Source organism: Drosophila arizonae, chromosome 3 (genome assembly GCF_054131065.1).
Source record: "Drosophila arizonae isolate 15081-1271.41 chromosome 3, UAZ_ARI_1.0, whole genome shotgun sequence".
NCBI classification, from domain to species: Eukaryota; Metazoa; Arthropoda; class Insecta; order Diptera; family Drosophilidae; genus Drosophila; species Drosophila arizonae.
In genome coordinates this window covers 4,229,404-4,246,382 of record NC_142923.1, presented here as the reverse complement: position 1 = coordinate 4,246,382, position 16,979 = coordinate 4,229,404, and the positions used below count along the sequence as shown (strand labels likewise).

The window sequence follows — 16,979 nt, the reverse complement described above, 5'->3', positions numbered from 1 at the left end:
ATACATTTTAATAGAGTTAAAGAAAATTGTTTGTAACTTTAAAGAGCAACAATAAATTCTGATAATATGTGAAATTATTTTACAACTTAATTTTCGACAGGCTAGGACAACAAGAACTGGTTGCATTGAATAATTCAACTTGTTTTTTTTTTTTTCTTTACCAGAATTACGTATTTTAGCATTTAAAGATCAAAGTTTAACGAGCTAAAGCCAATAAGTCAGGTAATAAATAAGCTGACTAAGATACATCACATATATTTTCGAGATAAGTTAAAGAATAGATAAAGATTACGATCAAGATGGAATCTGAATAGAATTTAATTCTATTAGACAAAAAACTAGAAAAAAGCGTTTTGATTGACAATTTTTCTTTTTGGTTTGGAACGTTTTACAACACTATTGTTTGGTAACCCATTAGTGCACTGCATAACGAAGAAACAGTTAGATTTAAATCGAAAAATATTAATAAAGAATAAATCATTTTTGGTCCATCAAAAATAAACATCATTTGCTGCACTGAACGTTTTACAGCACTGTTCTCTGTTTAGGCATAGGTACATGAAATCTTTTTAGAAATGCATAGCTCTTAAGGTAAGCAAAAATCTGATAGATAGACTAGACCATAACTATCTTAGTTGCAAAATTCTAGTTGCAGCGTTTTGTAACACTGCTTTCAACTTACTCTTCGGTGCTGAACATGCGCACCATATGCCGCTGCAAGTAATGCGGCACACACTGCGGCGATGGCGGCGGTGTTTGATAGGGATTCATCAGCGTCTCATCGTCATCGAAGTAGCCCGACGAGGTGGAGGAGGAGGTGCGCGGATATTTGAGCATAATGAACAAACACACGAAACAGGTGAACAATAGCAACAATTACACTTTATTGTGCTCAATATTGCTCGGTCTAAGCTCTTCGCCGTCTATTTTTGGCACAATTTTTGACAATTGACAATCAATTTGATTATTTCTTTTTATTATTTTATGAATTTCTTCAATATATATTTGTCTGGCTTTTTTATTTGCTTATGGTGTTTTCTTCTTTTTTTGTTTTCACTGGCATGAATTTGGATTGTATTTTGGCTGGCCACGCCCTAATTTGTAGCTGTTATATAAAGAAATTGTGTGTTTTAATTATTATTCAATCAGCACAAAGAGCGTAAAACAAAATGAAAACAACGCGTCGAAAAAATTTTGTTGCTGTTGTTGTTGTTGGTATTTACATATTTATTTTGTAGCTTTGCTGATCAGAAATATCTGCGAAAACTAACGAATCGACACGAATTGCGCTCAGCAATTGCAACGTTTTATTTCTTTTTTTTTTTTAATTTAAATTCAATTTCAATTTGTATTTTTTTTTCGATTCTGTTTATTTATATTTGTTTATTGGCGCGCGCTTCTCTGGAACTTGTTTAACATCGTGCCAAATGGCAACAACTAATATTTTATAAAAATTTAGCATTATTTTTATAGCAAATATTCAACCGCGAGAGATTTGTCGCCTCTTGTGCTCGCTCTCTTTCTCTTTGTCTCTCTGTCTCTCTCTCTCTCTCTTTCTCGCTCTCTTTGGTCAGCAATTTACATTCAATCAAGCGCTAAAAAGCGTTGACTAAAAATAAATATTAGCAAATTAATTAAAGATACAAAGAACAAGATTCTAATTGCTAGTGACGAGCATATTAAGGCATAGTATTTCGGACTAGATAAATATTTGAATGGGATATTGAAAGAGTGAGTATTGTCATAGGTTGGTTGGACTTGATTGATATTTGGACTCTCTTCTAGCTAGGAATATATTTACATTTTTATTTTCTCACTCTAAATATATCGCAAGTTGTGAGAAATTAAATTATTATAACTTTATGTAGCATTTACCAACTTGGTTTAAGTAATTTTATTTTATTTATTTATTTTTTTTTTTTTTAGTATGCTAAGTAAATTTAGAATTGTTTTAGCTTCGTATATAATCTAATTTTAGCATTTAGCCGCAAATCTAAATCACAATTTATTATTTTTACATTAACCAACACTATATTCGTAGTCCAACTCTCAATTATGAATTGTTTAGGCTGGCTTCCTTTGGAGTACTAGAAATTTCTTAAGCAGCAATACAAATATACTATATTCACAATATATGTACCATATTCACAATATTAATCGAAAGTATTATATATATATATTTGTTAGCTTTATCTCGTATAGATCCTAGTATATTCGATATTCAGATTTCATGTCTGTGCACAATTTTTGCATCTCATAAGAATTTCAGTTAATACACATTTTTATCCAGTATTTCATTGTAACATTTCCCAACACTGTTAACTAGTAAAACCAAGAGCTGCCTACATATTTACGTGCCGAATGCAAAACAAATTGTGGAAGTACCAGCAAAAAAAGGCAAAATTGATAGACCCAAAAAGCGCCGAGGTAAACTTAAAAATTTATACCACAATTCGTTGCGTTTACGTTAGGTTTTTGTTTTTTTGTTTTTCGCTTTTTTGGTTTTTCTCTTTCTATTTTTAGCCAAAATTTAAATATGCTTGGACACCGATAGAAATTGAGTGTCTGTGTGCGTTTGTACAGCGGCGCAACGTGGCGACTGCCTGAAAGAAACTCAGCCTAAGCGCAAGTATCTCTCGCCGATACCCAGATAAAGATACTCTCCGTATGTGCGAGACAGACGGCAGTAACAAGGTCAGGGCGTCGTACAGCAGCAACAATACGAACCAGCCGCAATTAACACACGTCATCGATCGTTCGGCTGCTGTGCGAGCTACTTCAGCTGTTAGCTTGTAGCTGTAGCTGTATTTGTATCTGTATCTGTATCTGTGTCTGTATCTGTCTATCTATTTGTAGCTGCTTCTGTTTGGCGCGTACGTTCAACTTGAATTATAGCAAATTGTTTAAACAAATACTCGAACAGCAACAGCAACAACAACAACAACAGCAACAACAACGGCAACAACAATTTTTGTTCAACAATTTTTATTTCTGTACTTTTTTTTTGCTTTTTGATTCTCTTTGTCGTGTCTCGCGCCGGCGACAAGTTTTTGTTTACTGAATTCGAACCGAAAACTGATTTTTACAAAATGCGGCGTACAAAATCCAAAAACGGCTGCGCTGTCTACGCCGGCTACACGCTCGCCGCGCAGCCAACGTCAGCAGCAGCTGTGACGTTGACGCCAATAAAACAAAAAATATGTATACATTTTTGAAAAATACACAAATTTTGTTGCTCTCTCATTTTTTTTCTTCTTTTTCCTGCTGGACTCTTTAAGCTAAACGAAAAATTCATATTTTACTGGCCGCCAAATTTGACGATAAGAGAACGGCGACTGCGACGCCGACCGAAGCAGCGACAGCAACTGCGACAGCGACGTCGTCGTACGATAACCGCTAAGAGTACCTAACATCTATGATTAGCTAAAAACAAGTATGGTATTAAGTGCTGAAGCTGCAGAAGTGTACGACTACTAAATACCCTACAAGAAGAGTGCTTTTATTTTGAGTAAGCAGTTAGAGCTTTTCTCTATACAAATTGATATAACTAGGAAAATAAATTCGGCATATAAAAATCTAAATATTTGTAAGCATATCAAATTCTATAAGTAATATTCTAAAACTTTTCGAGTTATAGCAAAAATCGATTAAAGTTAAAATATCGGTTTTAACATTTATGTAACAGGCATACATTTAATATTTGCAGATCAAGTATTTATATATACGTATATTCCATACATTCATGAACAAAACAAGAGACAAGTTTTTAACTCTCTGTCACATACTTTATCACCCCATCAATATAACCTCTGTGTTACATACATTTCAGTTTCATAGTATCAAGAGCACATTCCTGTGGTATCAACTGAAGCAGAGTGTGGTCTAGCTGCTTGCGACAAAGAGTCTTATCAAATCGCGATCTAATCACCGCGATATGATAATTAGCATTTATATGGATATTACTGTTTTCCTCTGTGGGACTCTGGCTGACGTGTGGGTGGTGTATATAACTGAGTCTAGCTGGCGTGGTTTCTGTGGTTTAGTCAGCAAACAAAATGTGCTACTGGCTGATTGAAATGCAATCATCATCAATTATGAGGCGTTTACGTAAAGTAAATTGGAAAGAAATATTGCCACAGTAAAATGTAGAAATTGTATATAGTACAACAAAGAGGTTCTCTTTTTATATGGTATATCAATAAAAAAAAAAAAAAAAATAATAAACAAAAATATTTAATCAAAGAACAACCTGTTATGCATCTAATTCGGGAATTAATTAAGCATGATATACGATGTGATATATTTTATCATTAAGGCTTTGAGAAGGAGCAGGAGGAGAATAGAATGTGAAATATAGCTAAGTCGAAATATATTTTAAGCCGTAAATAAATTTGTTTCATAAAAGTATTTGCCTAAAAGCAAAAACATTTTGCTGTCGTTGATAGATGAACAAGTCAATAATATGAAATATGGCCACAGTGGGTGGAGATAGTTAAATGGGTTCGAATGGGTTCAAGTTTAGGATATATAATACGTATAGTTTAATTTATATTTAAATAGACAAGCACATAAATCTTTTTTTTATACATACGGGATTATTTCATTGAAAAGCCCCGCACTAAAATACAAACAATTTATGATGCTTTTCTGGGATAAGTCTAAGGGAAATATGAGGAAAATATCTTACAAAAATCATTTCAGAAACTCAGATATCTCAAATATTATAAATAATATTAATGTAGATATACTTATAACAAATATTTAATATTAATTTTTACTAAACTAAACTGAAACAAGTTGAGATTTATGCAAAAAGTTTTTTTTTTTTTTAAATACATTCCTAAACGCACTTTGAATACAAAATAAATTTTCTGAAAATCAAACCTAATTCTCACACAATCCCCTAAACACACACACACCTTTGATATAAGCGCTATTATGTCAATCAATATATCAGCTAGAACAGCTGAATAGCAGCATTTGATAAGCGTGTGCCTGATTACAAAGCACTTACAGCAATAAAAATAAAACAACAAAATAAAACTAACAAGAGACGTCATTTGCAAATAGTTGGAATCGAAACAAAATCGCATTATATATCGTATATACGTATATGTATGTACATATGTACATATGTATAACGACTGACTTACAGCTGCTGCGACGATGATTATCATTAATTTAACCTGTTGATGAAAGCAGTTTTTCCGTACACGATAGTCGCGCTCTATCGTCGACATTTTATTATGTGCCAAAAAACCAACAAAATATTCACATGGACTGCGCAGCGAGAGGAGTACGAAAAATCGGCATCAAGAGGGGAGCGCGCGATAATTGCGAACAGCGCCAAGTGTTGAGTTAGCGTGAAATTTATCGCTGTGAATACGTCGAAAACATAGCCAAACTAAAGCGCAACAAATGAGAATGATATTAATGATATTGATTGACTAGGCACATATCCTAGAAAATTTGATATTGAAAGAGGAATTTGAGATTATAAGAGTAGAAGATATTAAGAATTTTTTTCTAGAAATCTCTTATAGAGTGAGTTACTAGAGCAGAGGTCTTTAAATATAATTATAAAGTAGAATCAAATATATGTCTAGATCTATTTACAGATGGAAATTGATTGCAAGTAGAACATATATTATTTATAAATGCATACTATATTTTATTGTTTGCTCACTGCATCAGAGACATTTGAGAAATAATAGAATGGCATATATGTATAAAGCACAACATTATATACAGATAAATCTGTATATAATGATAAGTGTATGAGTAGTAGTTAATGTTCAACGAAAACACAAAGATATAAAAATCATTGTCTTATATATGTATTTACCTATCTGTATCTCTTATTTGCGTACTACACCCTCTCGACTACCATTGCTTACAGGGTATATAATGAGAATGTGCAGCATGCATGCCATGCCGTGCCATGCCATGCGCAGTCTCTGTGTGCCTCTGCCTTTTTAATTTAAGAAAATTGTTGCAGCAGGCCACCTGCGCGTATACGTAATCTAAATTTATTGGCTCATTAGAGAATTGTGTAAATTTCGCACGTAAGCAAAACCAAAGTGAATAGAAAATAGAAAATTTGTATATATTGGCAGCACTTTTTTCTTCTAATTGGCATTTATTTGCGATATACGCTACGCTCAAAATATGCGCTAGAAAGTTCCAAAAAGAAATGCGAAATGTTGACAAACTGTCTGAATCATTATTCAACACTGTCATTGTATCGTCCACTTTCCCTCTCTACTCCTGCCAATGCACTTGGCTTAACGCTTTTGTTTTTACAGCACTTACAGCAGCTGAGAGAGTCAACATCTGTGAGGCGTTTTTAATTGCGAGTCAATATATACGACTATATGTGCTTGTGGAGTTTGCGGAAAGACTTACTGAACCATATCAGTTAGACAGTGTGTACACACTGTTCTCCAGCTTGAAGCACAAGAACAATCTTTCAACTGAACGCAAGTAGAGTGAACTCCAGCTGGAAGTGAAGTGTTGCGTTTGTGTAAAGCTCTTTTCAACGTGTTTGCCATGGGGGGCTTAGTGTTGGTAAACACATTCGATCAGACGACATAGCGGTAAGTAAGCAAATATTGTAAAAAGGTAAGCAAGAGTTGCTGAGATAACAAAGCGCACCAAAGCACAAAGCTTCCAAGAAAATATTCAGTGAGTAAACTCTTTCTGAATGATATTGGGTTATAAATTAAGTAAATATACCAAGATGGTTTTACTTAAGTTGTGCAACACTGTAAAGGTATTACCGTATGAATGAGCAAATATGAGATGAGCCTTCAAGACAAGAAACTAACTACAAACTGTAAACATATCGTTGTGCAACACTGGAAGGTGCTCTATTGAATAGGCAAGGTTAGATGGAATGAATGTTTAGGAATAGAGATGAGCTCCAAGCTTTATTATGTTAACTAGCTCATAAGCTAGCCTTAAAAGCTAGAAACCATTCCATAATTCTTATTCGATTATCATTCCCAACAAATATCCATCAATATGTCGATAAACACAAATACAGTTCATTATACTTACTACTTTCAACCCACCTAAGGGGGCTTTATACATAAGTCTAGTCTAGTAATCTAGTAACTTGTTATTTGAATGTTATCGCTCACCTGCAAAGAAATAGAGAAGAAAAGAATAATTAATAAATGGTATTAGACTTTGTATAAAAATGTAAAACAATTTAAATTATCCTTAGGGAAAGACCAGAAAATGCCACAAATTATATAGCTTGTATATTTAGGGACATTTAGTTTTCTTTTCTTTAGGAGTGTCCTGCTTCGTGCTTTTCTTTTATTGTATTACCACTCCATATCATATAACATACCTACTTTTTCGTGGGGGGCATTACAAACGGCTTGAAAATGTTGTCAAATTGCAATGTGAAAACGCAAAATGGACGCAGCAACAGCAGAGCGAATGTATTGTAGATGCCTTCAATTAATTGGCGTGTTTAGCGAGTGGCAACAGCGCAAAGCCAATCGAAAATTTATAAAAATAAACTCAAAATCGCAGACGTCAAGAATCGAATGCATTTTTGGCCAACAGCCATGCCGGCCAAAATCTTGTCAATGAAATGTTAATGCAAGTGTTTATGTATATGTATATCTATAAAAATAAATGCATAAAGAATCGGATATAGTTTTCGAGCCAAGTGCGAAGTCAGCTGTGAAATGAAAACGAAAATGAAAAGAAACTAGCATCTAGTTGGGGGCAGGTGTCGACTTGGCTATTATATAAGGCCATATATAGAGATGATTCTAGTGGGTTGCTCGCACATTCACATTCGACAGTCTAAAATATTTACAACAATTTTTCATCAGTCATCTGACAGGCGTTGAGTTAGTCATGCTTTCGCCCTGTTCTTGTTTATAATTGAAAATTCCTTTCACTCTTCACATCTCACATTCGAAATGTCAAACAGTGGGCGGACGGTTAATTGATGTCTAGAACATTTTTTGCTCACACAATCAGTGACCGTGGCCTTTGTAGCATGAATTTATTTTTGCATATTTTTTTCAGATCTATCATGGGCAAAGTACAAGTTATAGGGGGTGGGTTTAAGGAATATTTCGTACTGAAGGTCTCAAGTTACTTAAAAAAAAAAAAGATGATAATGCGAGCGGTTTTCTGGTTTCAAGTTACTTAAAAATAAAATGAACTTTTGCTATTCTATGTATAAATATATAGCAAGAGCTATCAAGAGCTTAAGCTGGCTAAGATAGAGCTAAGGTGTATCAGTGTGTATGTATAGCTGTTAAATGGAGTTGAGCCACAGTAATTTTGAATAATTCATGAGAATCAATCAGTGTGTGTGAGGCTGAACTGCAGCCTTTATAAACCGACAGTTTATTAACACAAGAACAAGAAACGCAAAACAGACATTAGAGAAACGTATTATTTAACAAGTTTTTTCTGAAATCGCAGCGCCAAGTGGCATCTCAGGTGTATCGTGTATCTTGGCCTCGTCGGGAATATCCTTCATTTGAACCTTGCCCACCTGAACTTCGATAACCGATTTGTTCGCATCGTCGTCTTCAAAGGTCGACTCAATCAATTGTACATCCGAGCTATCGAGGAATGTATTATCATTGTCATTGTCATTATCATTGTCATGATCATTATCATTATCATTATCATTATCACGATTAATATTCCTCAAACCCTCCTCCATAATGCCCGGCTCCGAGTTAACCAATAAATTATCTTCCATTTCCTCCTCGTCGATCAAGACCCCAACCATGGGATAATTCTTAGCGAGCAGCGTATCCCAGCGATTTATATAATCAATGATTGTCTCGCGCGGCTTTAGGGTGCGCTCCAAATATTCAGAGAAATTCTTTCCGGCCACACAGCCCAGCACACCCTGTGGACTAAACTCCTCCAAGCCAGACGAGACATCATAGATCTTTCCCTTGAACGCAATCAGAATCCGTCCATCACGGCGAGTGCCATCGTAATCCAGCAATTGATTTGCCGTCATCCGAGTAAACGGGAACGGTGGCAACTCTGGCGGCTTTGCCAACTCCTGATTAGGTTTCTTCTTCCCAGAAATGGCTCGCCAGAACCTCTGATAAAAGTGGCAAAAAAAGTAGCCAAGCACAATCAGACCGAATATTAGAAAACCATGAAATATTCCATTTTCCTCAGCCATTTTAGACATCTAGGATTAATGAATTTACTTTTATGGAAAAAACAGAAAATCTTTTTTTTTTTTACGAGAGCTGATATATTATTCTTTATGAAGTTCGGCTGTGACTGAATTTTAGTTTGTAACTGCGAGGATACTACTCAACGATTTGCAAAAGGTTTTCATAGCCAGCTTAGACCTGGATTTTTTTTTTCTAGGAGTGAAACTAGGTGTCAAGTTAGAAAGACACATATATCAATGAACATTTGATATTTTTTTTTTGGTTAGTACAAAATTGTAAAATTGTAAAAAGCAATCAAATTTAAGATTTAAAAATAGCTCTTTTTTTTAATTTTTTATTTGATATATTCGAGCATTTTTTTGCTTTCATCATTTTGCTGATGGCAAATGGCATAAATTATATTTAAGGTAAGCTTCTTTTAATTTTATTATTGTTATAAAAGACAAGAATGAGCATTTACTACGTAAGATAGGCTCTAGGATCATATATCATTATATAATAATTCCGATAATCATATTTGAGAAATAACATTTTTATTCCGAGTTATAAATCTACGACCAATCATAAATATTTCAGACTCGACAACAATATACCCCATCGAGCGCAGAAAATCCAGATGCTAATTGGACATTTTAAATTTAAAATTTTTCTCTTCTTCAAGCTATTTTTGCTTTTCTCTTTGGATCACCGCAGTTGACAGCTGCGCAGTGCGTATAGCAAACAAACAATTGCGTTGATAATAGCAGGCAGTCATCGTATCAGAATGATATCAGGCCAGACGAGTGCCACACGGCCAGACCCACTTGTAGCAGGTGATAATGGCAGTGGGAATAACAGGAGTTCAGAAATGCGAGCACCCAAACCCAACGGCCTGATAATGTTTTCAAAAGAGAGTGAAAACGCGAGAGACGTTGATACAAAGTGTACATAAATATTTTGTATTATGCAGTTATCAGTTGATTAAATATGAATTACACATACAAATAAACAAACATACACAGAGTGACAAAGGGGAGAGAGAGAAAGAGAGTGAGTGACAGAGTGAGACACATACACAAACACAAGTGTCATATGATAAGCGCCAGCAAATACAAAATACATATTTCATATACAGGGTGTTGCATTCCACTAGGGCAAAACAGGGGTTTGAGCAAAGACCAGGCCAGCAATGTAAAAAGAGCAAACAAATAAATAACACAGAGCAGAATGTGTGTTGGCAAAGGGCTTAGGCAAGTGAGCTACAGTAGCAGCCACTGTATAAGACAGTATCTTAGAGCTCTATGAAGATGCTGATGATTAGTTACTTATTATCTTGTGTAAGTTTTCCATATTATTATGATTGAAAATTTTTATTTTTAGAATATATTTATTTTGTATGCTGGATATGATTTATATTAATAATACTTTGGAACTGTTTCGATTCTCAAAACAATTCTGTAGACATACAAATTATTGATTTGGAAACGGTACATGAATTTATAAAAATATATAGAAGATATAAAAGAAGTTTTGGAGCACACATTACTAACATACTTCTCATTTTGTTTTTCATTCTCAAGGAGTTTGAAACGTGCTTTGGTCAGCAAGACTTTGAAATACCCTTCACGCGAAGTGCGAGATCGCTGAGATTATATAAAGACTGACAGAGACAGAGCTCAACTCAGCTATTAGGCATGTTAATATATTGTATATAATAATAATACAATAATTCAGTTGAATACGGTTTGAACGACGCTCCAGAGACCCAGACGGCTTATACCCGGAAGACGCTATAGCCGTATAAGTCGACTTATATAAGTTTGTCTGGGGACCAGAAATTTCGTCGCAATAACCGTATGGATACTATGAGAGAAGTCATTATAACCGGGCTCTACTGACTAAAGTGTATTTTATTATTATAACCTAATAATTTATTTATATTTGAAACCAGTCCAACATGGTAATATTTCATAATGGTATGAGTTCCATAATTGAATCCGATTTTTCATTGCGACATAGATCCGTATATTTAATAAGGTAAAGGTATTACAGATTATATAATATTTATATTTACTTCGTCATATTAAATACTCAATATATATGTAATGAAATATGACCAAATTTATTGCTTGTAAAATTTTCTGTAGCCAATTTCAGTTTCCATGAACTTGCAGGCTGAACTCTACAAATATACATACATACAATATATATACATGTACGCATATATACATATCTATATATCAACAATTTGTTTATTCTGATTGTTAACTGTAGCTACATGCTGTTATGCATTTCACTTACCCAATAAAATCTTTGATAAAACAATAAACCTTAAATAAACCGCGATCATTATTCAGCAAATAATCGGGCTGTATGACGGAGGCGGCCATAAGGCCAATGTTTGTTTGTTGTTGCAGTTGTTGTTGTTGCTGTTGTTGCTGCAGCATTGTTACTGCACTGCTGCTGCTGCTGCTGCTGCTACTGTTACTGCTGCAACTGTTGCTGCTAGCCGCCATTTTGTTGGCTAACGACGCAGCCATTTTGTAAATTGAACATGCATGTTAGCAGTTGCTGTTATTTATCTCTCTTGTTTATTGTTATTGTTGTACTTGTTGTTGTTGTTGTTGTTATTATTGTTGTTGTGTTAGCCGTGCACTTTGCATATCGCAACTGTTAACCGCCAGGAAAGAAATTGTTTACGTTTCAAATGAAAACACAGAAATCAAAACAAAACCAGAAAAAAAAACCAAAACAAAAAACAGAAGCAAAATTCAATTATTAAGCAATTGCCAAACATTTTCAATCAATGGAAAATTGTATTACAAAATTTGCCAATTCTCGTTTCGAGCAGGTGTGCGTGTGTATGTGTGTATCTAGGTGTGCTCATGTGTGTGTGTGAGTGTTGATAGGCATTGCATGCTTCATAATCAGAGACATTTAATCGTATGAGCCAAGCATTTAATTAACATTCCATTTGCCTCGTTGCGAGGCAATCATAAATTACACAGCTAGAGAAACGGAGAGAGAAAGAGACAGAGAGGGAGGGAGAACGACAGAATAGCACGGCAGATAGCACTCATATGGTATACCGTGTATGCTCTGGCTAAGACACCACTGTAATACACTCGCATCCTTAACAATTGCTCAAGCTGCAGTTCAATGCATAGAACAGAAGCAACTGAATTGTTGGGTTGAGCTTTAAAGCTTTACATTTTGTCTGTTAAGCTTTTTAAGCAAAAATTCAGTATATACTGAAGCTATAAACGCGAGGATCATAATGAAGATTTGATTGAAAGATATTGGAGTTGGTTAGATTTCTTTGTTAATAAAATAAAAAGTAAATCTATAAAAAATTCATCATCATGGGATATGGAAATAGAATACAGAAGTATGGATACTATATAAGCTCAAATTAAATAAGCTTGGCTTTAAATATAAAATATAAATTGGGAATAGATACGTTCAATTTAGTGCGAAAATAAGCTGATAGAGTCGGCCATGGTAGGCAATTTTTATAGCAAAATATACGTGTAGTTTCTCTTGAGGTACCCTACTATAAACACACACACACTGAGAAGCGGACAGACCGAAATATGTTGATTATTTTTGAAAAACTTGGTCGTTAGTCAGGCAGTTACTCAGTGAGGCAGTTGGCAACGAATGTCGCACACGTTGACAGTTTTGTTTTGGAATTATGACAGCTGGGCTGTCGAGTGCCACGCCCCCCTCATATCTGTGTGTGTGCAGCTATGTCAACGTGCGACTTTTACAAGTGTAAAACACAGCAAGCAACAAGCACGAGCTAAATGAAAAAGATGTTGCCGCCTTGATAAGGTGAGCGGCCAACACCAAAAAATATGAAAACGAAAAAAAAAAATATACTAAAGAAAAACATTGAAAAAGAAAAATTGTGTTTACAACGAAATTAATTAACATATTTAATTAAGGCAGCAACAAGCTGAAGCACACGTGCTTTAGATGCAAAATTAAATCAACGAGTGAATGTGGAAGCGAATATATATATAATAATGTATACATATATACATATGTATATAAACAAGCGCGAATGGCAGGTCGAAGCTTTGATACTCTTAGAAGTATTGTGGCTAGGCAGAAAAATTTTAATACCCTTAAAAATCTAAAGGAATAACATAAAAGTATTTTCATACAAATTTAAATAAACTATGCCTATTTCTTTACCTCATACTCATATCTTATTTATTTATTTTATATATTATTGATTTTATAAATTTATTGATTTTTATAAATTTTTAAATTTTTTTAAGATTCATAAGTGTAGTCATAATTCCTAATTTTGAGGCATTTCAAATTTTTGAAAACTGCAAATGCCCCAAAGGGTATTAAAAGAGGTATATCCATATTTTATTTTTATTACGGGGGAGTCTAGAACTGAAAGCAAGGCCAAAGTTGGCCCACTTGAAGAGGCGGCTGTTGTAGTAGAGGAGGAGGCAGGTGCTTGGTGTTGGACACTTATTAAACAGTCGAGATTTTCAAATTTTAGGGCCCTTTTTAATGAACGGGTTGAATGACGACCCTGACTTTGACTTTGACTCGGACCAAAAACAAGTCACGTTCTGAGTGTGTGGGCACTTGACGTAGCATTTGATGACTCGACGAGTGTTTGTTTGTGTGTGTGTGTGTGTGTGTGTGTGTGTGTGCTATGGTAGGGTTGCCAAGTGCATGACAAGTACCAGAGTTGTTAGGGCTAGAGACCTTGGACAACAACAGCACTCACACAAGCAGAAGCACACCCACACACACATACTTACAGCCTCGCTCGGCACTCAATTGAAAATGAAAATGAGCTTTAGCGCCCAACGTGGGATGAAGATCCTGCCATGGAAATGTATTCATAGGCAGCAAATCTCTATTCAAATGGAATGCACAACACAAAATGTGTATGTATATATATATACATACATATATATGTATATAGATATATGTGAAATGCTTGGGCTGCCAAGGCTGGTCGCCCACACGTTGACAGGGCTTTTGGCCAAAGGCAGCTCAAATTAAGAATTTCATATATACTCTATGTACATAAGAAGGAAATGTCAGTTTTGAAAAGGATAACCGTACTTAGCGAAAGAGTCGTGGGTGACTTGTATATATATGTACAGAAATATATATAGAAACACAAGACTGAAGACTCAATGGTAAGTTAGCTTTGGGCTAAAGTAGCTAAGCAAATTTATTCATAAATAAAAATTGAGATTGGCTATTAAATTTAATTTACTTTAATTCAGTAAAGCTTTTAATAGTTCTATATTATTTAATAAAATATCTTTTGATTTACGAACAATTTGTAAAAATTATTTTTTTACTTTTACGAGCTTAAATTTCTTTTATTACCAGATTAATAGATATTAATAGATAATAGGTTAATAGATATCTAGAGATTCAGAACTTAAACTTCAAATTTTGAAACCCGTTATAACACATCTAGCACAAATTACTTGTTAACTTGGCAATTTTGTGTTGAAATACAGAAATTCAATTGTAATAGAATATTTTCTTTTCTAGAATCTAACTCATAAGTTTTATTTTTAGCAAAATAAAAGCCATTCTAACGAATATAGAACATGTGAAAGTTTCTAATACGATTGCGACTTTCAGAACTTTTAATATTGCAGTACTCTTAACTTTTAGCGTTCATATTCCTAACAACTTTTAGCCAACGCACAGCGAAAGACTGTTAGCCTAACAACACCCCAGAAGGAGGAGCTCATGAAATATGTAAGCTATTTATTGAATTGAATGCAAAAGTAGTTTTCCCCAGCCCAAAAGACATTATTGCTCAAGTTATATTTCTATTCACAAAGTTACGCATAATTTTCGCATAATAGACGAAAATAGCGAAAATTGTCAAAGGACTGGCAATATCTATATATACAGTAATATATATGTGTGTGTGTGTGTGCATGTGTGTTCGAGTAATAAACGCATTGAAGCGTAAAATTTATGCAGCTCATAAAGCAGCCCGAAAGCTGGGGGTAAAAATCAAGGCGTTGAAAGCGCGCATTTAACGGGAATAACAAAATTATGCAAACTACAAGCAGGCAGGCAGCAGTGTATCTATGTGAATTGTATCTCTATATGTATGTCTCTGTGTGTGTGTGTGTGTGTTACGCGTCATTGCGCTGTGCCACAATACAGCAGCAGCAAGGACGTTGCCAAAGGACTCGTCAACGTTCTAAAAGCGCATTGCAAACTGCAGCAACACACAAAAGGGAGCAAAAAATAAAAACAGATTCCAAGAAAATGGAGGAAAAAAAAAACACATTCGCAGCAGCTAGCGCAACCTTGACCTAAATATGTTGCATGTAGTGTGTGGCATGTGGCATGTAGTGGCAAGTGGGCGGCAGCTGCAACTTGCCTGTCCCACAAAGGAAATGTGAGACAACCCAAATGCCGCACATGTTGGCATTTGAGTTAAGTTCTTTGTTGCAACGAGCAGAGGCAGAGACAGAGGCAGCGCAACACAGACGCACTGGCAGTTCTAAGCATACATCTCTTGCCAGTGGCAGCACAGCACAGCACGTACATTTCGTTTTTATGAAACATTATTCGAGTTTATTGCCACCGACAGCAGCTGCAATCCCCCATGTGGGGGCACGCTCTCTTATCAAATTTCACTTTTCAATGCGATATTCAACTGCTCAACTGCTTCAACAAATTTAATTCACTTCTCGTCTTTTATATCCATGTAGCACGTTGCGTATGAGCAATAAATAACTGAATAGCACATAAAGCATTTTAATGTAACCCAAATAGCTGGAGGTCAACTCGATATTTTCAACTTTTACAGCCATGTGCAGTGGCAAGCAGCAGATGTAGTTTCTATGTTAAATGAGCTTGGCGATCGAAAGATATATATGTATATAAGTGTTAGATATTTTGGAATGGGGTTTGAATGCGAACATGAGAGGAAACTATTTGAAAGAGCATGTGTAATATGAGATAATGTTAAATTGCAACATTGTAGATGCATCTATTTAGAATGTTAAATGCAGTTTTGATGCAGTTCTTAATTTCGAAATTGAATTTATAGAGTCCATCAAAATTTTTATAAAACATTTGGAATTAAAATTCAGGAATGATAAGTTCTATTTAAAGCTTAAATTTAGCCATGTAGATTTTGCTTCTTAACTAACTTATTTTAGTCGATTGACTGAAATGATGTAGAAAGGATAATCCATTTCTTATACTTCAATTTCAAAGTTGTAATTCTAAGTCTTACATAGACATTTCACTTATTTAGCTATAGTTCCCAAATTCCATTTACATGGAGTTGAAAGTTTGAAGAAGTCCTGAGCAGCTTATTAATTTCCATATAATTTAGGTATGAGCTCTTCCTACCAGCTCCATAAAAAATTACTACTATCTAAGCTAACGTTTTCAGTTCTACAAGACCTAATTAAAGAATGATTTTAAAGCCTTAATACATTAATTTAAATTATATATAATTAGAATATATTTTTAATAAATAAAAATATTTATTTGGCATGCAATTGTTTAAACTTTTCTTTATTTAATCTCAGTTGGATTTCAAATTAATGTTTTAAGAAAACTTAAACACAAATTAATTATCATTAAAGCACTACTTACAACTTATATGCTCTACTAATGTTTTAATCATCTTTAGCAATGTAAGCTACTAGAATTCTTCCAAGAAATCTTTATAGGCAACCAGTCGATACGATCTGCCAGTCAATAAATATCAATTGATGCCTTTCTAAGCAATGTCAGCTGCACCCCTCATAGTCAACTTTATCGCTTAATCCACTCAAAAGAAAC

General features: G+C 34.6%; 2 protein-coding genes across 15 annotated transcripts in view; both read right to left on the bottom strand.

Moving 5' to 3' along the window:
* The window catches only part of bun (TSC22 domain family member bunched), a 135,299-nt gene that overhangs the window by 50,296 nt on the left and 68,024 nt on the right, over positions 1 to 16,979 (bottom strand). For 2 of the 14 annotated variants that reach the window (XR_016268922.1, XR_016268925.1), the window contains 2 exons: positions 2,998 to 7,142; positions 1,005 to 1,105 (listed from right to left, as the gene is read on the bottom strand). The exons of 11 other annotated variants lie outside the window; for them this stretch is intronic. The gene's annotated coding sequence lies outside the window, so the exon portion shown is untranslated. Of the gene's footprint in view, positions 1 to 1,004; positions 1,106 to 2,997; positions 7,143 to 11,690; positions 11,832 to 16,979 lie in introns of those variants that run through there. One more of the 14 variants, XR_016268923.1, reaches the window with a different exon arrangement.
* t-cup (tetleys-cup) lies at positions 8,336 to 9,440 on the bottom strand. The gene is made up of 2 exons (XM_018002627.2): positions 9,250 to 9,440; positions 8,336 to 9,193 (listed from the first exon to the last, which is right to left on the bottom strand). The coding sequence occupies exon 2, from the start codon at positions 9,191 to 9,193 to the stop codon at positions 8,432 to 8,434; it is 762 nt and encodes a 253-aa protein (XP_017858116.1). The 5' UTR covers positions 9,250 to 9,440; the 3' UTR covers positions 8,336 to 8,431.

Excerpts from the sequence above, each read along its gene's own strand:
- t-cup (XM_018002627.2), bottom strand. The coding sequence starts at position 9,193 with ATGTCTAAAATGGCTGAGGAAAATGGAATATTTCATGGTTTTCTAATA.